This window comes from Procambarus clarkii, chromosome 47, assembly GCF_040958095.1.
Source record: "Procambarus clarkii isolate CNS0578487 chromosome 47, FALCON_Pclarkii_2.0, whole genome shotgun sequence".
Taxonomy (NCBI): domain Eukaryota; kingdom Metazoa; phylum Arthropoda; class Malacostraca; order Decapoda; family Cambaridae; genus Procambarus; species Procambarus clarkii.
In genome coordinates this window covers 1,425,379-1,449,866 of record NC_091196.1, presented here as the reverse complement: position 1 = coordinate 1,449,866, position 24,488 = coordinate 1,425,379, and the positions used below count along the sequence as shown (strand labels likewise).

At 43.5% G+C, this 24,488-nt stretch overlaps 1 protein-coding gene and 1 long non-coding RNA gene across 2 annotated transcripts in view; one reads left to right on the top strand and one right to left on the bottom strand.

The window, feature by feature from the left end:
- The window catches only part of LOC138350749 (BRCA2-interacting transcriptional repressor EMSY-like), a 61,330-nt gene that overhangs the window by 11,155 nt on the left and 25,687 nt on the right, over window positions 1-24,488 (bottom strand). The window contains exons 10-13 of the mRNA XM_069301961.1: window positions 21,389-21,502; window positions 8,841-9,001; window positions 5,157-5,217; window positions 1,199-1,450 (exon numbers count right to left, since the gene is read on the bottom strand). Coding sequence (XP_069158062.1) covers window positions 1,199-1,450; window positions 5,157-5,217; window positions 8,841-9,001; window positions 21,389-21,502 — 588 coding nt within the window. The remainder of the gene's footprint in view (window positions 1-1,198; window positions 1,451-5,156; window positions 5,218-8,840; window positions 9,002-21,388; window positions 21,503-24,488) is intronic.
- LOC138350750 (uncharacterized) lies at window positions 1,314-24,045 on the top strand. The gene is made up of 2 exons (XR_011222250.1): window positions 1,314-1,453; window positions 22,358-24,045. It is a non-coding gene; the product is annotated as an uncharacterized lncRNA (long non-coding RNA).

Genomic DNA, 24,488 nt, shown 5'->3' with positions numbered 1-24,488 from the left:
GCCTCGGCGAGGTTCAGTTTCAGCTTCTCTCTGTCTTCTTTTGAAAGATCTCGTCTTAACGGCCACACTTTCCCATCCTCATCACTTTGTAATTTTCTAGCATTCCTGAGTACTTCTTCCATCTGTTTGGCACTGTTTAGGGTGATCCTCAAAGGTCGATCTTTCCCTTTTACGTATCTGCCTATTCTCCTGTAGTCGCACACATTCTCTATGGTAGTAACACCTTCTATGAGGCCAACAATTTTATCTACTACTTTCGCATCTTCTATAGCTCTTTCTGACCTAGATGTTATCTCCTTTTCTTTGCAACCAAAAATTATCAAGGACTTACTCCGATCAACTGAGTTTTGCACCAACTTCGGATTAGATGCCAATTCCTTTCTCACTTCCAGCCTAATGTTTGTTTTATCTTGGTTGCTGCAGTGTTTGGCTTCCTTTACAGCTTCTTCAATTTTTTCCTTCTCCTTGGCCACTTGTGCATAGGTGAGTTGCATGTCTTTCTTGCACTGTTCTATTCCCTGTGTAACTTCCTCCATCTGTGCTGACAAAAGCTGTTTCTCCTGTAGAATTTCCTTGCCTAACCTATTGTAATCATTTATGTTTAAATTTACTTTAACTTCTTCCAAAGCTATTTTTAAGTTTATTTTCTTCTTCCATGGCTTTGCAATTTGTTTCCTATTGATTCTTATCCGTGCACAAGTCTTTCACTAAACCCTCAAGACATAAAACTTTGCTATTCAAATGGTCATTACTTTCTTTCAATTTACTAATTATTTCTACATGAGAGTTCACTATAGTATCTAATTTTACCAACTTGTTGTGTAGACTGGTTATATCAATGCTTTCTTCACTGAATCCAGCAAAATCAAGCTCTGTTTTGTTTTTCCTCTTGCCGGCAGCCATCTTGAATGTTCTTCTCTGCACTGGAAACACTAGGGCAACTTTTTCTCATCCAATTTTTCACTTCCCTTAGCACATTCCTGTTATCTCACCTATTCTTCAAAAGCACTATACCTTTATGTTCTCTGGGACACCACTCACTATCATTGTGTGTGTGTGTATGAAAGTTAGGATTAAGAACCTGCCCGAAACGCTATGCGTGCTACTGGCTGTACATGAATGTAACAACTCTTGTATAAATAAATAAATGTATAAAAATAAAATATATTTCCAATATGAACAGACACTGATGCCATACCTTGACCAGCAGCAACAGTGCGCGTTACAACAGTGATGGTGCCGGAGTTGGTGGTGACCACATAGAGTGGTCCACCCGTCCCCTGTGGCGAGTTAGGGGGGATGAGAGGGGTGCGGCCCATCAGTCGGCCCGGACCACTATGACCCAGGCCCACACTACTGCCGGCGCCGACGCTGCTGGGGTTGTTGCTGGAGACGCCAATCCCGCCTCCACTACCACCGACCGAGTGAGTGATGATCTTGGCCCCTGATGCTAGTAAGGAATTACAGAGGTTTTGTTCAAAATGTTCCATCTCATCATGTACATGTACTTATAAACTATAAGAGATTAAAAAATCATTATTTGTACACTAATATTATTAACATTTGTTTTTAATACTGTAATTAAATATATTGTATGTAGTTTCCAGTTCTGTCTGGAAAAATGAGAGCAATAGCTGGTACAAGAGTAGACAAATGGGGTACACTTTTCTCCAGCATTTACAATGAAGCATTATTTCCTGGCATGCAATATTTTCTTCCTTCCACACTGTTCTTCCAACAACTACCTTCTTATTACGTCCTTTACTTTCCCGTAACTTGTGACTTTCAATGGCTCCTTGTACTACAGTATATCATTTGAACCTGCCAAAGAAACCCTTTTCACACTGGGAAGCCGGTCGGCCGTGCGGACAGCACGCTGGACTTATGATCCTGTGGTCCCGGGTTCAATTCCGGGCACCAGCGAGAAACAATGGGCAGAGTTTCTTTCACCCTATGCCCCTGTTACCTAGCAGTAAAATAGGTACCTGGGTGTTAGTCAGCTGTCACGGGCTGCTTCCTGGGGGTGGAGGCCTGGTCGAGGACCGGACTGCGGGGACACTAAAAGCCCCGAAATCATCTCAAGATAACCTCCAGTATATTTATCATTTGAACCTGCCGAGTAAACCCTTTCCGTGCGGTAAATTCTCAGTGCAAGCAATGGGTTTCTGGATTCCCAGAATCAACCTTAACAAGATAGACAAAACAAGATGAGTGTGTGCCTTGTGCACCTTCAACAAATGTTCAGATTTGAAGATGACGATGAAGATGATGATATGTTCAGGTAGGAGTCAAAAGAGAGAACGCTTTTCAGAAGCAACACAAACATCATCGTTCAGAACTTCTCTGGACAACAATATTTTTTAAGCCCGGTTTTGAGTTTTCAGATTTGGACAATTTAAAAAAAAAGATGCCAAGTTAATGCAGAATATTGGAGAAAATTATAACATGTCCCCAGCAGGTTTAATTATTGATGTTATAAATCTCGGAGCTACCAGAGCTGAAATTATTTGGTCTGACCTGTAAAAATCCTTAACTGAACTCATTAGTCAGAGATCGTGGGGTGACCCTTTGGAAATACAGCTGGAAACCTTATTAAAAATAATTGTAAAAAATCTGATAGCAGTGTCTAGGCAGAGATGGGGGAGCAAAACAAGTAATGAAGGGTTCCATTGATAATGGAGCCTGAGAACAGAGCTCCTTTATGCAGTCTATGTGAGAGGAAGGTAAGGGAAGGTGAAAAGACCAGAAAGAGTCTCCTCCTTAAATGTCAATAAATGCAGAATAGATGGGCAGGGTAAGTTCACTTTGAGCTACACAGAGGTGTAGGGTAAGGGAAGACATTACATTAACCACTGCTAACCACTGCTGCGCCACCTAACAAAACATGGGGTATGGTGGAGCGCCATCCGACACGTAAGCGATGTTAGGATATCTTATGGATTCAAAACAAGAGCACAGTAGGTTGGGTATGAGGTGGACGCGTGAGACCTCCAGTGAGCAGCAGCCATCTTGAAAAAAAAATTCCCAGCAAGCCCCAGGGCCACAGGTTGGCTCAGTTCTGAGTGAGCCACCATAGCTGGCACACGCACCTCCGGCTCCCAATGTTGAACGTGGTGTCAAAAGATGGCTCTCTGATGTTGGAATTCAGACCATATTGTTTGAAGAAGATAATGGTAGTGATATTGATGAAGCAAGGCACGATAAAGACCTAATACAAGTGTCATATACAAGTGATGAGCACAATGAGGACAATACAGTGAGTGTATCCAGTACAGGGTGAGCGCCAGGCATGCTGCGGCCTCTCAGATCATCGCCCTTGCCATTATCATCACCACCTGTGTCACCTCCAATTTTTAAAAAAAATGATACTATAGACAAATAGAACAAATCAACAAATCTACAAGAGCCAAAGGGCATAGGTTTGAACCCTCATCAAGGTCCTTGTGGATTTGTTCATAAGATATATCGCGTTATTTTGATTTTTGTGTGTACTGAAGTCAGAGGTAGAACTATTTGGTTGACAGAGTCTGAGTGCACGAGGGGAATTGTGTGAAACCCCGGGTAGTCTTCATTGGAAGCCTCGGGATCCTCATAGGGGCAGCAGCACTCCAGGTTGCAATTCTTTTGACCATGTCATGGTACAGTTGACTAGATCGCATCTGAGAACATCCAGCGCATAGGTTCAAACCCTCAGCAAGGCCCTTGTGAATTTGTTCATTTGACACATCACGTTATTGTGATTTGTGTGTGTACAGATGAATCGTTTCTGAGGTTCAGTGATGCTGCTCCTGATACAAGTAGCATAGATGAACCGAGAGTTAGCGGCTTCCATGGCGGTGTTACTATGGCAGTGGTGGTGATGCCAGTACAAGGAACACGGGTGAATTTGTAAGGGAGGACTGTAACAAATTTTGGACCACACAAACCACAATTTGATGATATTGATGTTGGGGTTGCAGCCACTTTACCATATACAGGTTATCTTGAGTTGATTTTGGGGCTTTAATGTCCCCGCGGCCCGGTCCTCGACCAGGCCTCCACCCCCCAGGAAGCAGCCCGTGACAGCTGACTAACTCCCAGATACCTATTTACTGCTAGGTAACAGGGGCATAGGGTGAAAGAAACTCTGCCCATTGTTTCTCGCCGGCGCCCGGGATCGAACCCGGGACCACAGGATCACGTGTCCAGCGTGCTGTCCTCTCGGCCGGCCGGCTCCCTCCGGCCGATGAAGATACGAGTGAAAGTGAATACTTTATGACTTACAGTATTTTGATTAGTCATTCATGCAATATCTTGTTGACAAAACCATCAGGTGTGCAGTGGAACTTATTGCAGGTGGCTTATTACCTGCTTCACGTACGATACGTTGGAAAGACACCACTGTGGCTGAATTGTGTGTACTTACCTAATTGTACTTACCTAATTGTGCTTGCGGGAGTTGAGCTTTGGCTCTTTGGTCCCGCCTCTCAACTGTCAATCAACTGGTGTACAGATTCCTGAGCCTACTGGGCTCTATCATATCTACACTTGAAACTGTGTATGGAGTCAGCCTCCACCACATCACTGCCTAATGCATTCCATTTATTAACTACTCTGACACTGAAAAAATTCTTTCTAACGTCTCTGTGGCTCATTTGGGTACTAAGCTTCCGCCTGTGTCCCCTTGTTCGTGTCCCACCCGTGCTGAAGAGTTTGTCTTTGTCCACCCTGTCAATTCCCATGAGAATTTTATAGGTGGTTATCATGTCCGTGTGTTCTTAACTCTGTGTCTGCTTAAGAAACGTTCCATGAAACATGTAATACAAGATTATTGGAACAAAGACTGCGCTGTTCTAAGCCCAGTGTTCAACAAGAACATGTGTGAGACAGGTTCCTGATATTTTTACAGTGCCTACACTTTGAAAACATTGCAAATGTTGATAGAAACTATTGACTTTGGAAAGTGCGAAGCGTTCAGTGATATCAGACAAAAATTACTTTAAGAAGATTTGTACGGAAAGATAACCAGATTAAGCATGAACTGCATTTACACTTTGACAATACAAGCAATGATGATTAAAATATGTATCAGAAACCTTAAAACCTTAAACTTTCTACACGTAAATATTTAAAAATAAAGACATATAAAAGTAAACGAACTTCAAAGTTGTCCTTACTGCCTTCCTGTCGAATCTGTATTGCAGCTTTCCCTGCTGCAACAGGTGTACTTGGCCTAACCTGGAAAAAATATATAAAATGTACTTTGAATGTTTATGAGTTTATAAAAACAAAGTATATTAAACTAGAAATTTTAAATAGCCAAAGAGTTCTAAAAAACCCAGCGTTGAATGCAATGAAACTCCTCTTTCTGGCAAAGCCCCAGTGGTTTCGCAAAACACGCTAACATTGTTCCTAGTTACTCGGTCACATCAGTCACGGGAGTTCTAATTGACCTTACGGAAACTGGGGCCAGAATCTGTCCCCTCTAACAGAGGCACTAGAGCGAGTGACATTCCAACACTTCACTGGGAAAGCATCCAGAAAGTTAGTGAAGTATCACAGGCAAATGCAAGTTTCACAGAAAATGAAGCCTATAAAAGGCCAAACAGATCTCCAAAGAAAAGACCAGTCTCCGTGGTGTAGTGGTAAGACACTCGCCTGGCGTTCAGCGAGCGCTTTGTCATGGGTTCGTATCCTGGCTGGGGAGGATTTACTGGGCGCAAATCCTTGGTACCTTAACTGTAGCCTCTGTTTAACGCAACAGTAAAATGTGTACTTGGTTGTAAAAACGATTCTTCGCGGCGGCGGGTCGTATTCCAGGGACCTGCCCGAAACGCTACTCGTACTAGTGGCTATACAAGAATGTAACAACTCTTGTATATATCTAAAAAAAAAAAAATCAAAACTATCTTGAACCCATTAGTATGAATAACCACCCCTAGGTAGCCCAGAGCCCAAGACCCCCTCCTTTCCTAATGCCAACCCTCTCAGGTCAGTTCTGGAGCAGATGAACAAAACACCAACGAACCAACGCAACAGGTAGGGAGGAAGGGAAGTGAGAGAGGGGGGGGGGAATCACCAGGGCTCTACCAGAAAGAGGGGTTTTGTTATATACCAGTCTCTGTGGTGTAGTGGTAAGACACTCGCCTGGCGTTCCGCGAGCGCTTTGTCATGGGTGCGTATCCTGGCCGGGGAGGATTTACTGGGTGCAAATCCTTAACTGTAGCCTCTGTTTAACTCAACAGTAAAATGGGTACTTGGTTGTAAAAACAATTCTTCGCGGCGGGGATCGTATTCCAGGGACCTGCCCGAAACGCTATGCGTACTAGTGGCTCTACAAGAATGTAACAACTCTTGTATATATCTCAAAAAAAAAAATATTCAATGCTGGGTTTCTGAGAAAGCCCCATAATGGTTCCCTAAAGCAAACCATAGAGGGGGAAAACAGGGACTTACCTGTGAGGAGAAAAGATGGCAGGTACAGTACTAAAACAAAAGACAGGTGAAAAACACAAACCAAAGCAATACAGGAATGACAGGGGGGGAGCAGGATAGCGGCCAAATATCAGGCTGCCATGACTTATTAGACTAGCAAAACCCCGAGCCCAAAAACTGATCCAAGATATCTTGGAAAAACTGCAGCAAGAACAGCATATTTACAAATATCATGGGGCCCAAGGGTAGCCAGCAGGCTGGCTAAGCTTAATAACAATGTAGAGAACTTGGGAAATGCGAGCCATGGAACAGAAAACCAACGAAACAGAATCGATCCATAAAGCATACACCGAGGCAGAATCAGTGGTATGCAGCTAGCGGCAAAAAGCCACCACTGGACACAAAAAATTATGCACCCTTCAGTTGAACCAACCATCAATAACTCAAGGACCCCTTATGGAAGCTTCCCAGCTCATGCTTCCCCAGAAAAAAGTAGGCAGCTGCAAGTGAAGAAACTGCTCACCAAGGCCAAAAGAACAGAACTTCCACCTCTGGAGAAAAGCATGAAGCTCCTCAATCTGTAAGCCAGAGGCAAGAGCCTCGAACACGGTCGAACCAATCTCGTCCCATCGGTGGGTGTCTTGGCCGTTTCTGATCCTGAAACAGGATTAGGATGAATTAAAGGTCAGCCCAATATTTTGCATAACCACTTTGGCCCCCCTTAAGACTTAAGACCCCCTTAAGACTTAAGACCCCCCTTAAGTCCAGAGTTCACAGATTCGTGGGAAAGTTGCCATCCATCATATGATAATTTCACTCGGTGAAATTAGCCTACAGAGCTTGGGAAATATTAAGGTACGAATGGTAACTTTATTAATAATGCTAAAATTATGTTTCTAATGATTTTCATAGATGGATGCAACACTAAAAGAAAGCATTGGAGCCTTGGGAAAGCTATCAAGGATATTTTTTTAAACAAAATTCTTTGGTTCGTTTTCATTTCCAGTTGTAGCGATTTTTATTCGCTAAAATATGGGCATTCTCGTTCCCCATCCAAATCCTCTTCAAGAATTTCAACTCCTTATTCCCCCTCCCCTCTCCCCTCTTCCCTGCCTTCTCCCAACTTTTTGGATATTGACCAGACCACACACTAGAAGGTGAAGGGACGACGATGTTTTGGTCCGTCCTGGACCATTCTCAAGTCGACTGACCATTCACAATCAACTTGAGAATGGTCCAGGACGGACCAAAACGTCGTCGTCCCTTCACCTTCTAGCGTGTGGTCTGGTCAACTTACTTTAGCCACGTTATTGTGACTCATCGCCTGTTTTTGGACATTGATTGCAATTGGGCATTCTTCCTGTTGAAATGAGATTTCAAAGTTGGAGCTTGAGATATATGCAAGATGTGATGAAATCACATATTACACAAGTTTCCTTGGTTTTCCCATAAAAAACTTCCTTTGAAAATGAAATTTCAGGAATGGGGGCATGGGAAATATGTTACATGTCGTGAAATCTCTCTACAGGTTCTCTTGGTAGTGGTCCTTCATATATTGGTTTTAAAAATTTCTTTCACTGAAACCAGCCCATAGAGCATCGGAAATATTAGGGTATGAATGGTAACCCTCTTAATATGGCTCCAATTACATTTTTAAGCATTTTTATATATGGGAGCAACATTTGAAGAACAAGACACGGCAGAAACAAGGTTATCTTGAGGTTATCTTGAGATGATTTCGGGGCTTTTTAGTGTCCCCGCGGCCCGGCCCTCGACCAGGCCTCCATCCCCAGGAAGCAGCCCGTGACAGCTGACCAACACCCAGGTACCTATTTTACTGCTAGGTAACAGGGGCATAGAGTGAAAGAAACTCTGCCCATTGTTTCTCGCCGGCGCCTGAGATCGAACCCAGGACCACAGGTTCACAAGTCCAGCATGCTGTCCGCTCGGCCGACCGGCTCCCCGGTCATACCGGCAAGGTACTTTTGTCTTAAAAATTATCTCTTAATTGCCTCCAGAAGGTATCTCCTTTTTGCCTCGAATCCATCACTTCAACGAATCAGGGTTGGTTTCATAAAGTTCGCTAAATCAAGGTTACACTATACTGTATTTAAAGGTCTTATCACCTTGAGTGTAAATTTGTAATACCTGTACGGTAAAGTACACTTATCAAATCATTTTCTCCTCAAATCAAATAAAAAAAAATCAAAATGTTTATTCAGGTAAAAGTACATACATACAAGATGAGTTACAAACATAATGTTGGAATTATAGATAGAGCTAGTACACACAATACCTAAAGCCACTAATACGCACAGCATTTCGGGCAAACTTCCTGTTGAAATTTGTAAAATATGTTCACTACAGAAGAATTGATTAAAGTCATATCTGAACCTCGTATAAAAATTCCATGTGACGCTACTCACCTGGATGGTCTGATGAGTCATCATATGACCAGGAGGCATGACATGAGGAACGGTGGATGGTGGCACCATGCCAGATACACTGCCAGAATATGACGGCACAGAGCTCATGTGGCCACCAGCACCAATGCTGCTGCCTCCGCTACCTCCGCCTCCTTCCATACCTGACAAAATTACACAACCAATAAACTTTTGAATAAATCAGACCAATAACTGAAGTGCAGGCGATGAGTCACAATAACGTGGCTAAAGTATGTTGACCAGACCACACATTAGAAGGTGAAGGGACGACGACGTTTCAGTCCATCCTGGACCATTCTCAAGTCGATAGTCCTGGACCATTCTCACAATCGACTTGAGAATGGTCCAGGACGGACCGAAACGTCGTCGTCCCTTCACCTTAGAGTGTGTGATCTGGTCAATAACTGAAGTTTTTGGTCTTTTTTTTATAAAGACCGATATTATGATGGTTATTTATAAAGACCATATACGTACATCATTATGTAGCTCCTACCAAGAATAAGCACTCAGCGGTTCAAGACACTGTGAAAGTGCGAGTGTTGAGGGAGTTTAGGCACTCCACTTAAGCCCCATTCCATGGGCCAGATTCACGAAGCAGTTACGCAAGTACTTAAGAACGTGTACATCTTTCCTCATTTGGTAACATTTACTAAACAGTTTGCAAGCATGAAAACTTCCCAATCAACTGTTGTTGTTATAATAAACAGCCTCCTGGTGCTTCAGAGCTCATTAACTGTTTAATAATTGTAAACAAAGTAACCAAAGATCGAGAAAAGATGTACAGGTTTGTAAGTGCTTGCGTAACTGCTTCGTGAACCTGGCCCCAGGTTACCAAGGCCTGGCGGATGGCTGTGTGGTGGTGTTGGAAGCCAATTTACACTTATACTATGAAGACATTTCCTTTATGGTGGTGTTCATAAAGGTTTATGGTTCTTATTTATAAACATCATTTAATACGTTATAACTCTTTATAACCTACCTATATTTCACTACACTGTATTCCAAAAAATAACATACATATTACAGTAAAGTATTTAAACGCAACAAGCTCGAGAAGATTTGCTATAATAATGTCAGTCAAATTGTATGACATCTCTGATGCTCTGTATCTGATGGAAATTTCCGTCTCTGGTAAGAGCCTAAAACTGTACTCCCTTGAGCGCAGGCGGGAGAGGTACATAATAATTTACACGTGGAAAATATTAGAGGGGCTGGTCCCAAACCTGCACACAGAAATAACATCACATGAGACCAGAAGACATGGCAGGATGTGCAGAATACCCCCATTGAAAAGCAGAGGTGCAACAGGTACTCTGAGACAGAACTCTATCAACATCAGAGGCCCGAGACTGTTCAACACGTTTCCACTACACATAAGGGGCATAACTGGCCAACCCCTCACAGTGTTCAAGAGAGATCTGGATAAGCACCTCCAAAGGATACCTGATCAACCAGGCTGTGACTCATACGTCTGGCTGCGAGCAGCCGCGTCCAACAGCCTGGTTGATCAGTCCGGCTACCAGGAGGCCTGGTCGACGACCGGGCCGAGGGGCTGCTAAGCCCCGGAAGCACCTCAAGGTAACCTCAAGGTAACCTCAAGGTAACCTCAAGGTAACCTCAAGGTAACCTCAAGGTAACTTCAAGGTAACCTCAAGGTAACCTCAAGGTAACCTCAAGGTAACCTCAAGGTAACCTCAAGGTAAGGGTGATCAAATATATCGTCATATTTGTTAATATTTCTAATGCTTTTGAGTGATGAGGACTTTTGAAGAGACAGTTAATACATTTACCAAAAATTTTAACTGCTACAAGTGATGCAGTCATGTTTTTGCTACAATTGGGAAACGTAAACGCATGGTGAAAACGAGAATTGCCTCGACAAACACACATATACGAGCAGTGTGGAAACTAGCTCACACAAACTCTGGTCCAATAAGAATTTTCACAATACAATGCTAATTGGAGAAACTACAATGCTGCAGTGCTTAAATGAAGGTGATGGAGAGACCCAAAATATGTGAAAGTGTACTAAAAATAAAATCTTCGGATAAAACCTACATCTTTTCTCAAGGTGCTGTATACAATGTTCTAAAAAAAGATTCTAGGAGCTTGCACAATAACAGATGCAGGGGCTTGACAACTGAGTGGACAGCGCTTCGGATTCGTAGTCCTTAGATTCCAGGTTTGATCCCCGGCGGAGACAGAAACAAATGGGCAGAGTTTCTTTCACCCTGATGCCCCCTGTTCACCTAGCAGTAAATAGGTACCTGGGAGTTAGATAGCTGCTACAGGCTGCTTCCTAGGAATGTGTAACAAAAAGGAGGCCTGGTCGAGGATTGGGCCACGAGGACGCTAAGCCCCGAAATCATCTCAAGATAACCTCAAGCAATAGTGATTGTTGCATCTGTCATTGTGGACATCATGTGTTCATCCTCCAGGCTACTGAACTATTTAAACCACTTGCTCATATATACTGTATGTAAAAACTTTAAAACGAACTCAAAGCTGACAAATTGTTATACAAATAATCACGAGGAAAGTAGCCAGAAAGTAGAAGAGACAACACACACACAACTGCACGGTTCACTCAAAACGAAGCACCAGTACAGACAACAGACTCGGAAAAAGATTCACTCGAAACTCTCTTGTTCACTTGAAACTAGGTATGAAACACTTCCTAGTGCAGAGCACCACCAAAAAGAGATGTCCTGGGTTCAAGGCCAATGACTGCTTAGTTTCGAGTCTATAGACCATGATGCAACGTACCTAGTAGCAGCAAATTAGTCAGGGAGCCACGAGGGTTTATCCAATGAGGAGCATTTCATTACATTCAATGTTAGTTTTTTAGGTGGAGCCCATTGGTGGCTCCCTGACAGCTAAGGAGCCTGACAGCTGAGTGGACAGCACTTTGGATTCGTAGTTCTGAGGTTCCGGGTTCGATCCCCGGTGAAGGTGGAAACAAATGGGCAGAGTTTCTTTCACCCCTGATGCCCCTGTTACCTAGCAGTATATAGGTACCTGGGAGTTAGATAGCTGCTACCAGCTGCTTCTTGGGGGTGTGTAACAAAAAGGAGGCCTGGTCGAGGACTGGGCCGCGGAGACGCTAAGCCCCGAAATCATCTCAAGATAACCTCTCTGAAATTAACTAACAACAGAGGAAGTAAACTTGATTATTACCAGGGAGGAAAGGCAGCATCTCATAGAAGAGATGCCGGGCCAGGAAATCCAGCCAAGGGCAACACAAGCCCGATTGGGACCAGGAATATTGACCTAATACCGGGCTGTCAATACCCTGTGAGAACTCCAGAATCCCCAAGCCGAAACATCACTCCTCGATTCAAAAGGTGACACCCCTAGGGTCAACACTTGCAGCAGAGGAGCTCCAGCATATTTCAACAATCCTAAGTATTGTAGTACAGGTTGATGATAGTAAGTGGTGTCCCAGAGAACATTAAGGTATAGTGCTTTTGAAGAATAGGTGAGATAACTGGAATGTGTTAAGGGAAGTGAAATAGTGGATGAGAAAAAGTTGCCCTAGTGTTTCCAGTGCAGAGAAGAACATTCAAGATGGCCACCGGCAAGAGGAAAAACAAAACAGAGCTTGATTTTGTAGGATTCAATGAAGAAAGCGTTGATATAAGCAGTCTACACAACAAGTTGGTAAAATTAGATACTATAGTGAACTCTCATGTAGAAATAATTAGTAAATTGAAAGAAAATAATGACCATTTGAATAGCAAAGTTTTATGTCTTGAGGGTTTAGTGAAAGACTTGTGCAAGGATAAGAATCAATTGGAAACAAATTGCAAAGTCATGGAAGAAGAAAATAAACTCTTAAAAATAGCTTTGGAAGAAGTTAAAGTAAATTTAAACATAAATGACTACAATAGGTTAGGTAAGGAAATTCAACAGGAGAAACAGCTTTTGTCAGCACAGATGGAGGAAGTTACACAGGGAATAGAACAGTGCAAGAAAGACATGCAACTCACCTATGCACAAGTGGCCAAGGAGAAGGAAAAAATAGAAGAAGCAGTAAAGGAAGCCAAACACTGCAGCAACCAACATAAAAAAAAACATTAGGCGGGAAGTGAGAAAGGAATTGGCATCAAATCTGAAGTTGGTGCAAAACTCAGTTGATCGGAGTAAGTCCTTGATAATTTTTGGTTGCAAAGAAAAGGAGATAACATCTAGGTCAGAAAGAGCTATAGAAGAAGCGAAAGTAATAGATAAAATTGTTAGCCTCATAGAAGGTCTTACTACCATAGAGAATGTGTGCGACTTCAGGAGAATAGGCAGATACGTAAAAGGGAAAGATCGACCTTTGAGGTCGATCAAAGGTCGTGCCAATGATCTGTTTGACACCCTAAACGGTGCCAAACAGATGGAAGAAGTACTAAGGAATTCTAGAAAATTACAAAATGATGAGGATGGGAAAGTGTGTTCATTAAGACGAGATTTTTCAAAAGAAGACAGAGAGAAGCTCAAACTGAACCTCGCCGTGGCAAAACGTTTAAATGAGAGCAGGAATGAAGAAGAAATCAATTCTTTTTTCTACAAAGTGTTAGGGGTAGGCAGACCAGTAAAGTGGTACATAAAGGCAAACCAACAAAATCATTAGAGAGAGGGGGAGTGAAGAATAAGGAGAGGGAGAACAAGTTCCTGAAGATTGCATACACCAACATAGATGGAGTGAGATTAAAGATACTGGAGTTAAGTGATGTAATACAGCTGCACACACCAGACATTGTTGCACTCACAGAGACAAAACTTGACGTTATTTTAAATGAGGTCATATTCCCAAGGGGCTACTCAATTTGGAGACGGGACAGAAAAATTAGGAAAGGTGGTGGCGTTGCTGTGCTGGTGAAAGAACACCTAAAGGTGAACGAAATAATGACTGCCAATCCACAAGATGTTGACATCATAGCACTAGAGATTTGCCATGAAGATGATAAACTAATGATCATAAATGCATATAGTCTACCGCCAAGCAGCACATGGTCAAAGGAGGAGCTAGATAGTAAACGAGAAGGTCTTATAACAATAATGAGAGAGATTATAGCGAGAGCAGATAAAGATAAATCACGGCTGTTGACAGTTGGTGACTTCAACTTGAAATCCATAGACTGGAAAGCATATGAAGCTAAAACAGAAGATTTTTGGTCCTGTAGATTTGTAGACCTTATCCTGGAAACATTCTTGTATCAACAAGAATGCCATGTTATGGAATGTGGAATAGGAGACTATAGACCCCACGCAACCTATATATTATGTGAGAAATCTTTAAAGAATTCTGATAAAGAAAGAGATCTAGGGGTGGTTCTAGATAGAAAACCATCACCTGAGGACCACATAAAGAATATTGGGGAGCCGGTCGGCCGAGCGGACAGCACGCTGGACTTGTGATCCTGTGGTCCTGGGTTCGATCCCAGGCGCCGGCGAGAAACATTGGGCAGAGTTTCTTTCACCCTATGCCCCTGTTACCTAGCAGTAAAATAGGTACCTGAGTGTTAGTCAGCTGTCACGGGCTGCTTCCTGGGGGTGGAGGCTTGGTCGAGGACCGGGCCGCGGGGACACTAAAAAGCCCCGAAATCATCTCAAGATAACTCAAGATATAACATGTTAAACAAGCTACGAGGATGAGGGAAGGGGACGTTCCCTCCATGCTAGATTTGATATTTACCAGGAAGGAGGAAGAGATATTTGACATTCAGTACCTTCCTCCCTTGGGTAAAAGTGATTTTTCAGACATCCCTGTGTACAGGAGTTGTAGCTGACGTGTGGAAAAAGGATAACATAGTTCCAATCTACAAAAGTGGCAGCAGGGAAGACCCCCTTAATTATAGACCTGTATCATTGACAAGTGTAACAGTCAAAATATTGGAAAAAATAATTAAAACTAAATGGGTAGAACACCTGGAGGAAAATGAGATAATATCAGACAGACAGTATGGTTTTCGATCTGGAAGATCCTGTGTAACGAACTTACTCAGTTTTTATGATCGAGCCACAGAGATTTTACAGGAAAGAGATGGTTGGGTTGATTGCATCTATCTGAACCTAAAAAAGGCTTTCGACAGAGTTCCCCATAAGAGGTTGTTCTGGAAACTGAAACATATTGTCGGGGTAACAGGTAAGCTACTAACATGGCTGAAAATTTCCTGACTGATAGAAAAATGAGGGCAGTAATCAGAGGCAATGTATCGGACTGGAGAAATGTCACAAGTGGGGTACCACAGGGTTCAGTTCTTGCACCAGTGATGTTTATTGTCTACATAAATGATCTACCAGTTGGTATGCAAAATTATATGAACATGTTTGCTGATGATGCTAAGATAGTAGGAAGGATAAGAAACTTAGATGATTGTCATGCCCTTCAAGATGACCTGGACAAAATAAGTATATGGAGCACCACTTGGCAAATGGAATTTAATGTTAATAAATGCCATGTTATGGAATGTGGAATAGGAGACTATAGACTCCACGCAACCTATATATTATGTGAGAAATCTTTAAAGAATTCTGATAAAGAAAGAGATCTAGGGGTGGTTCTAGATAGAAAACCATCACCTGAGGACCACATAAAGAATATTGTGTGAGGAGCCTATGCCATGCTTTCTAACTTCAGAATTGCTTTTAAATACATGGATGGCAATACTGTAACCCCGCGATTATCCGGGATTCGAACATCCGAAAAACGCCCTTATACGGCCAAAATCGTGAACGGATAAAGTTATCACAATATCCGGCCAAAATAGCCACAGGGACCGGATTAAAGCAGGTTTAGTCGGATAAAATGTTGGGGCCCGGTTAATTTTCTGCAGAAATTACACTATCCGGTCAGTCCCCCGGATAATCGTGCCTTTGTCCGTATATGAAAACATGAGGCGGGCCATACGGTATTAATCCCGTCTGCCCGAGACTCGAGGCGCATGGTGTAGGTGGGGGTGGAGTGGGTGGGTGGTGTCCGGAGAGAGGGGAGCGTTGGGAGGGACCACCTGGGGGGATTAGGGGGGGATGGGGAGTGGCCTATACACTACAGTACAGTAATTACTATCAATTTTAGAACAATTCATCATAGCCAAAATCAAAAGAAATACTAGTAATTATGTAATAAAAAATTCCATACAAGTTTCCTAAAAACAATTTGCACAGGCTGAAGTTTCCTTCAAAAATATATATTTTTTTTCTTCCTGGCGGCCTACGTAACGTGCCTCCTCCCTGCCCCGACTGGACCCGTCCAGGCCCGGTCAAGCCATGTGCTCTCTAGCCTCGTGTTACACCACAGTGCCGCGCCATTAGTGAAATATTTTTTTAAATAACTTTTTTATTTTCATAGTAACTTTGAACATTTTTGGCCAAGACTATGTCTGGTAGCAGCATGAATCGTTCTGGAGGTGTTAAGAGGAAGAAGGTTGTCCTAACACTTAAGGACAAGCTACGTGTTATACAACTTTGTGAACATGGCCGGTCGACCTCAAGTGTTGCCAAGGAATTTAATATAGGCACTAGTACTGTTTCTGATATAAGGAAACAAAAAGAGAAACTTATGCAATTCATTTCAACCTGTGAAAGTGAAGGTGCAAGCACTAGCAGAGGTTGTGGTAGAAAAACTATGAAAACTTCGACGCATGTGCAGTTGGATGAGGCTGTGTACAAGTGGTTTGCTCAGCACCGCACAGCTGGCGTGACAATTCGCGGCCCAGAAATACAAAATGCTGCAAGCAGATTTGCTGAAAGCCTTGGAATAAAGAATTTTGAAGCGAGTGAAGGGTGGGTTGCAAGGTTCAAGGGTAGGCACAATATTGTGAAGAGGAAAATTGTCGGTGAAAAACTGAGTGCAGATGAAAGCAGTGTAGAACCATTTAAACGTAAATTACGAGAATATATTGTGGCAAATAATATTTATTCGTATCAAATTTATAATGCAGATGAAACTGGGTTGTATTGGAGGAGTTTACCAGAAAAAACTCTAGCAATGAGGAGTGAGGGTTGTGTGCCAGGACGTAAGGTTTGCAAGGACAGGCTCTCAGCCATGATGTGTGCGGATGCTGACGGCACAGACAGAATCACGTGTGCAATTGTTGGCAAATCTAAGAAACCAAGAGCCTTGCAACATTGCATGGACAGACTGCCAGTGAAATATTATGACTCAAAAAATGCATGGTTTACACAGGAGATCTTTCTTTCCTGGTTTCATGACGTGTTCTGCAGGGAAGTTCGTGCCTATCAAATTAAGAAACTCAAAATAAGGCCAAGCGAAGTTCGGGCTTTACTGTTGCTTGATAATGCGCCTGCCCACCCCAGAATTAACACGTTAACCTCACATGATGGCAAGATAACGTGTATGGCACTTCCTCCTAACACAACCTCTCTCATTCAGCCTATGGATCAGGGAGTTATCTGTGCTACGAAGAGGTTGTACACCAAAAAAATGCTAAACGAAGTTTTGGTGGTTTTGCCTCTTCCGGAAGATATTGAACTCGGTGTGGATAACAGGGCTAAAAAAACCCTTCAGAATTTGAAGAACTATACAATCAAGGAAGCCGTCTATAACTGGGCCAAGGTATGGAGTGAATTAAAGGAATCGACTTTGAAAAATTCCTGGAAAAAACTCCTCACGTCTACGGTCAGAAATGATGAAGAAATGGATTTTGAAGGATTTACAGATGAAATCCATGGAATGTTTAGAAATGCCGGCGAAAACTTAGAAAGACAGGATGTGGTTGATTGGCTTGAATAAGATGCCAATGATCCAGGATATGGTGTGATGAGTGAAGACGAGATTCTACAGTCTGTTACTGGTGAGGTGGACGAAGAGGATGAAGAAGGCAGTGAAGAACCAACACCAATGACCACGAAATACAGTACACTCATGACGTATGTTGACGGATTAATAAATTTTTCATCAAATTGTGCTCATCCAGAGGTTGGAAACATGTATCCGTACCTTAGGCGAACAAAAGAGCTGATCATACAACTGGCCAGTGAACACAGAAGGCAAGCAACACTTGATTCATATATGGTACGAAAATCAAACCAAGCGCCTTCAACAAGTGAGGCGGCACGCGCAACCCAAGCGCCTTCAACAAGTGAGGCTGCACGCGCAACCCAAGCGCCTTCAACAAGTGAGGCGGCACACGCAACCCAAGTGCCTTCAACCAGTGAGGCATCCTCAGCAGACAGTGAGAACTAACTTTGCCTAATGAACTGTACAGTAATTTTAAGTGTTAATTTTAGTGTTGTGTTACTATAAGTTACGTAAATTGTCAAGAATTTTTAACTTCAAGATGAGTCATCAATCAAGAAGACGAACAACAAAAAGGTAAGTTGAGGTTTCTAGTTGAATATTTAATAATTATATGTGGCATGTCTATTCAAATTATGTTATTTGTAGTATAAAAATAGTTGGAAATGGTTAGTTTTGGACTCGTAGGTGAAAAAGTACCATTATCCGAAAAACGTGCTAATCCGGCTGGGGGTCCTTCCCATATAGTCCGGATGATCGAGTGGAGACAGTATACTAAAGAAATTGTTCATGACTTTTGTTAGGCCAAAGCTAGAATATGCCGCGGTTGAGTGGTGCCCATATCTTAAGAAGCACATCAACAAACTGGAAAAGGTGCAAAGACATGCTACTAAGTGGCTCCCAGAACTGAAGGGCAAGAGCTACGAGGAGAGGTTAGAGGCATTAAATATACCAAAACTAGAAGACAGAAGAAAAAGAGGTGATATGATCACTACATACAAAATAGTAACCGGAATTGATAAAATCGATAGGGAAGATTTTCCCGAGACCTGGAACTTTAAGAAGAAGAGGTCATAGATTTAAACTAGCTAAACACAGATGCCGAAGAAATATAAGAAAATTCACCTTCGCAAATAGAGTGGTAGACGGTTGGAACAAGTTAAGTGAGAAGGTGGTGGAGGCCAAGACCGTCAGTAGTTTCAAAGCGTTATATGACAGAGTGCTGGGAAGATGGGGCACCACGAGCGTGGCTCTCATCCTTTAACTACACTTAGGTAATTACACACACACACACGCACGCACAAAAAAAAAAAAAAAAAAAAAGAGTTCCAGGACACTTCATACCATCTCCTTGATGAAAACACAGGGTGGGACAAGAACAAATCAGCCACCAGCACCACATACAAACAGTGGTACACTTGAGACCAAAACTTACAGACATGAAAATCAGCAGAGCACAAACCAGTAAGATAAGTCACTGGGCCGATCTGCTGCAAGATTCAGAGCCATGGAAAACCATGGATCGGACTCCGAGTCCGAAGAACCAGGCTCGGGGCAGCCTGGTCCACTTAGAATCTAAGGCAGAGCTGGCCACCAAAGAGCCTGAAGGATTACCTTTCCCGACAAATGTCTCCAACCTTAACAATACACAGAGCAACAGCTGAACCTGGGGAAAGAGGCCAATGAAAGCCCACCTCGACCAGTCCAGCCACAAAGCATCCACTATGCGAGCCTTGAGATCTAGGAATGAAGTCACGTGGGAGGGAAGCAGCCGGTTCCAAGCCAACGTGAAGAAGTCCACCATGGGAACACCGAATGCCTCGCAGAGCCATCAGAAGGATATATCGTTGACGGTCCACGCCAAGGAAACGAGCCAGAACCAATATAAACTATCTACGAGAACTTTGGACACACCTTGTACAGGAATTGCACGGAGAACTTAAACCCCTAGAAGCCAAGCCATACTAAGAGCCCATCCACAAAAAAAAGAATTAAGTGACTTCCCTGCAGCAAAAGAACCACCTGGGAGCCATCTGAATGGAATTAGAGAAAGGAGCCTGGAGGAAGAGGACCTCCTAGGAGGGCATGCCACAAGGAAGCAACCCACATCCCTGAAAATCAGCCCAAAGGTCTGAACCTCACCAACAACCCTGGGAGATGAAGCAAGCACAGGGCACAAAGCATCAACCAAAATCAAAGGCATCTGAGAGCAATCTGACGGGCAAGGTTATCTTGAGATGATTTCGGGGCTTTAATGTCCCCGCGGCCCGGTCCTCGACCAGGCCTCCACCCCCAGGAAGCAGCCCATGACAGCTGACTAACACCCAGGTACCTATTTTACTGCTAGGTAACAGGGGCATAGCATGAAAGAAACTCTGCCCTTTGTTTCTCGCCGGCGCCCGGGATCGAACCCGGGACCACAGGATCACAAGTCCAGCATACTGTCCGCTCGGCCGACCGGCTCCCCCGAGATAGGAGGGCATGACAGAGTCGAGTCCTTAAAAGCCCGAAGAGGAAACCAGCGAAATAAGATCCGATGAAATTGGATGACGGGCCAAATCCATCAGCCCAGACAGTGACAAAACTGGTGGAACCAGAGAACCATGAAAGTGCCCAGAGCCAAACTCGGCTCACAGGACCCACCCCACAGGCAAGGAGAAGGCTGAACAACTGCTGAGCCGCCTGGGGCAAGTTCAGTAACAAACAACAGATGCCTCAGCAGATGGAACAGCAATGCTTAAGGTGGAGCAGGAGGAACCAACCCGTGTCCCAATCCAGAACGGAATGAACTGAACCTTCCCCCAGGCCACATGGAACCCAACCTAGGTTATCTTCTTGAGATGATTTCGGGGCTTTATTGTCCCCGCGGCCCGGTCCTAGACCAGGCCTCCACCCCCAGGAAGCAGCCCGTGACAGCTGACTAACACCCAGGTATCTATTTTACTGTTAGGTAACAGGGGCATAGGGTGAAAGAAACTCTGCCCATTGTTTCTCGCCGGCGCCTGGGATCGAACCTAGGACCACAGGATCACAAGTCCAGCATGCTGTCCGCTCGGCCGACCGACTCCTATCTCATAGACACGGACTGGCTCAGAGCCCAAACCAGCCACTCATCAAGATAGGCCAAGACCACAAAGGAAGCAGCCAAGCCACAGAGAACCAGCCAGAGAACAATCAAGAAACCCAATGCCAGCCCCTGGTGCAGGGGGGGCTGTGCAGCCTAGGCCCATGGAGCTGCTATTTGCCCATATCCTTGGGAAGCGCTGGAGTAAACAGGCAATACTGAAGTGGGGCAAATTTAGCCCTGCTCAGAAACACCTGAAAAATGGAGCTCACCTCCCACCAGTCAAGCATGTGGGGGAATGACAGAACCCGTGCCAAGACCCAAGGAAAGGATGGATTGTCTGCCAGCCAGGATGACAATCCATCATCCTGATGGGGGTTCTGGGAGTTCTTCTACTCGCCAAGCCCGGCCCGAGGCCAGGCTTGACTAATATCCCAAACTGCAACCCAGAAGCAAAGAGGACTGGCTTCAACAGAGGCCTCCAAACATCCAGTAGATTCAGTGGAATCCCAGGTTTTATCATTTATACCATGTTGTGGTCCAGAGGTAAGGCGCACGGCTTGGTGTTCGAGCTCCCTCGTTGCTCCAGTTCATTTTCTCACCGACACAACGTTAGTGGGGTTTCCTTGTGAGTTATTATTATCCCACTACATATGACTTAATCACTAATATCAATGGGATTTTAAAGATTAAAAAAGCTAACAATAAGTATTTTACCTCTTTGTGGTATCCCCGCTTCAGCCTGAAGAACAAGAGAATTGGATCGCTGTCGAGGCCTCGGTGGAAGAGCACCAGAAGGCACTCTTGGCCTCATTCTGTTCACGTACGTTCCTGTTTTGCCAAAAAAAAATTATTGTATATTTGTGATTAAAACATGTAAATCTTATGTCATTGTAAAAATATGACAATGAAAATTAAAGCACCATTCTGGGTCAGATTATCATCTACGGGCTCACCATAGCCCGTGCTACTTGGGACTTTTTGTTCCAGGTAGCGAATCTTTAACAACAACAACAACCATTCTGGTAGCCCTACTAAGGTATGATCAGCTGTATCGTCTGGACAATAATCATAAATTATCAGGAAGGAGATACGACACATAGGGAACTTTTTAAATAGGATAGGATCTGATTATAGCCCTTATAGGATCACTGAAGGTGCTATGGGTCACTTAACAAAAGCTCAATGACATGTGCACTCTACATAAACCAATGTGATCACATATGACCATCAAACAAGTTTTCCACCTAACAGCATGCAACCAGGTATTTTCAGCCCCACAATATGGCATCATCATCACCACAACACTTAGGAACCTGTACACCTGTTGACTGACGGTTGAGAGGCGGGACCAAAGAGCCAGAGCTCAATCCCCGCAAGCACAACTAGGCGAGTACAACTAGGTGAGTACAATCCCACCAGGAAACCAGACAGGCAGGTCATCAGTAGTCAAGTCAGTTATCAAAAGTCAGTCAGTTACATCATTTGTCAGTTGTCAAATTATTAAGCAGTCAGACAGTCAATTCCAGTCAGCGGAGACAGACAGTCAGTCACGTTGATTAAGTATTTTGATCAATTATAATAATAGCCTTCAAAATTAAATGTACTGCCATAAAGGAAGCTATAAATGTAATGTATATATTGTACAAGCATATTGACGTTTGCCTTTCCATTGGAACATTTCAGCATCGTGGAGAGGGGGGGGGAGGAGACCTGCTGCATGGGTAACAGCTTCTCCTCCATATTACCTACCCAAGCTTTGTGCCTTGGCGAGGACACTCCAGCCTCAACAACCAGAGTGCAATTCCATAGTCTCCTAAGACTGCAGGATGCCTACTACTACTACTACTACTGTACAGGTCCCCAACATGTGTGTCTGTAGGTCCACCAAAGGCATGTGCAGCCCGGGAAGATGCTTGCTGGAAGTATCAGGAACTAAAAATGAATATGATCGAGGAGCTCAGACAGCCTGTGCATATAGCACTTTTGTACGTTTTTAACATTTATAACTTATTAACTTTCACACATTCTTACACAAAAATGATCACTCACAAATCACACGTAAACTTTTGGGGGCAAGCCCCTTGTAGCCACGTGAAGAATCAGAGAGTCACAGGGGCTCACCCAGAAAGAGGCATCTCATTACATCCAATGCTGGATTTCTGGGGAGGAAGCCCCTTATGGTTCACAGACGTTATCTTGCCAAGATGACTCCAAGCTACTAGGTCACATAAGCAATGGCATTATGTTTGGCCTATCTGAAACCAGCAGTAGAATCTGGGGCTAGATTCACAAAAAAGTTACGCAAACACTTACGAACCTGTACATCTTTTCTCAATCTTTGGCGGCTTTGTTTGCAATTATTAAACAGTTAAGGAGCTTCGAAGCACCAGGAAGATGTTTATAACAAAAACAAACTTTTGATTGGCAAGTTTTCATTCCTGTAAACTGTTTATTAAATCTAACCAAAGTCGTCAAAGACTGAGGAAATATGTACACGTTCGTAAGTACTTACGTAACTGCTTCGTGAATCTGGCCTCTGGCTCCCCTTCCAGAGGTGCAAAAAGCAGGTGACATTCTGCCACCCCCAACAAGAAAGCATTCAGAAATTCAACGAACCAATACAAACCACTGCTGGGATCCATGAGACTAAAGCCTCAAAACTGCCACATGAGCTTCTCAACAATGCAAACAAATTATCAAATCTCTTGAAACAACACAGGCTCGTAAGCTCTACCCACCCCCTACAGTTGTGGAAGGCAGTGGAGCTCCTGGTGCCCACTGGTCTAACAAGCAAGTTCTGCTGTTTATGTAGACTGTAGTGGACATCTGCTGTAGGGAGCCGGTCGGCCGAGCCGACAGCACACTGGACTTGTGATCCTGTGGTCTCGGGTTCGATCCCAGGTGCCAGCGAGAAACAATGGGCAGAGTTTCTTTCACCCTATGCCCCTGTTACCTAGCAGTAAAATAGGTACCTGGGTGTTAGTCAGCTGTCACGGGCTGCTTCCTGGGGGTGGAGGCCTGGTCGAGGAGCACAAGGTGAGGTGACTATGGAAACCAAATACATGATGTGAACAGATGTATCGTGCATGTTCTTGAAGCGTAAATTGCATTTACAGCAACCCAAAATGCAGGACCCAAAAGTTCAAGAAACTGCGAGAAAATTTGGCTCTATTGCCAAAATCCGTCTCTTGACATTTTGTAACAAATGCCAGGTGAAGAATAAGGGTGGGACTATCATTGAATCTGATCATTGTTCAGCTGCCACTTTTTGGTAGACGGAGGGAGCCCCTGGGATCTCTGGTTTAGTAGTCGTAACTTTTTGTTTAGCAAATTAGGTAGTTTGACACTTTACGAAATAAATTTTAAGGGAATTTGAGTGTACTGCACCTTCCTTTTATTGCATTTAACCCTTGCACTGCTCACCTATTTTCGGCAAAAACGTCTTGGTGCAATTGTCAAGGACATATTTTTGTCATTTTCATAAATGTTCAAGTAAAGTTAATGTCAAAGTGTTTCCAAAGTCAACTATTTCCATTTCAAAACACAAAGAGTAATGAAAACATTAAAAAACATTAATTTATAGCCTAATTAAAAAACAAAAAGCACAACTCTCAGAGCGCCTAAAGGCGCTTTGCGCAGTGCAGTGGTTTTAAGGTAGTTTACCTCATATGGCTTGATTACCAATCATTATATGATCCCACTACCTAATTGGAACAAGAGGAGTTTGCAAGAGCCCTTGGACCAGATTCACAAAGCAGTTACACACGTACTTACAAACATGTACATCGTTCTTCAATCTTTGGCGGCTTTGTTT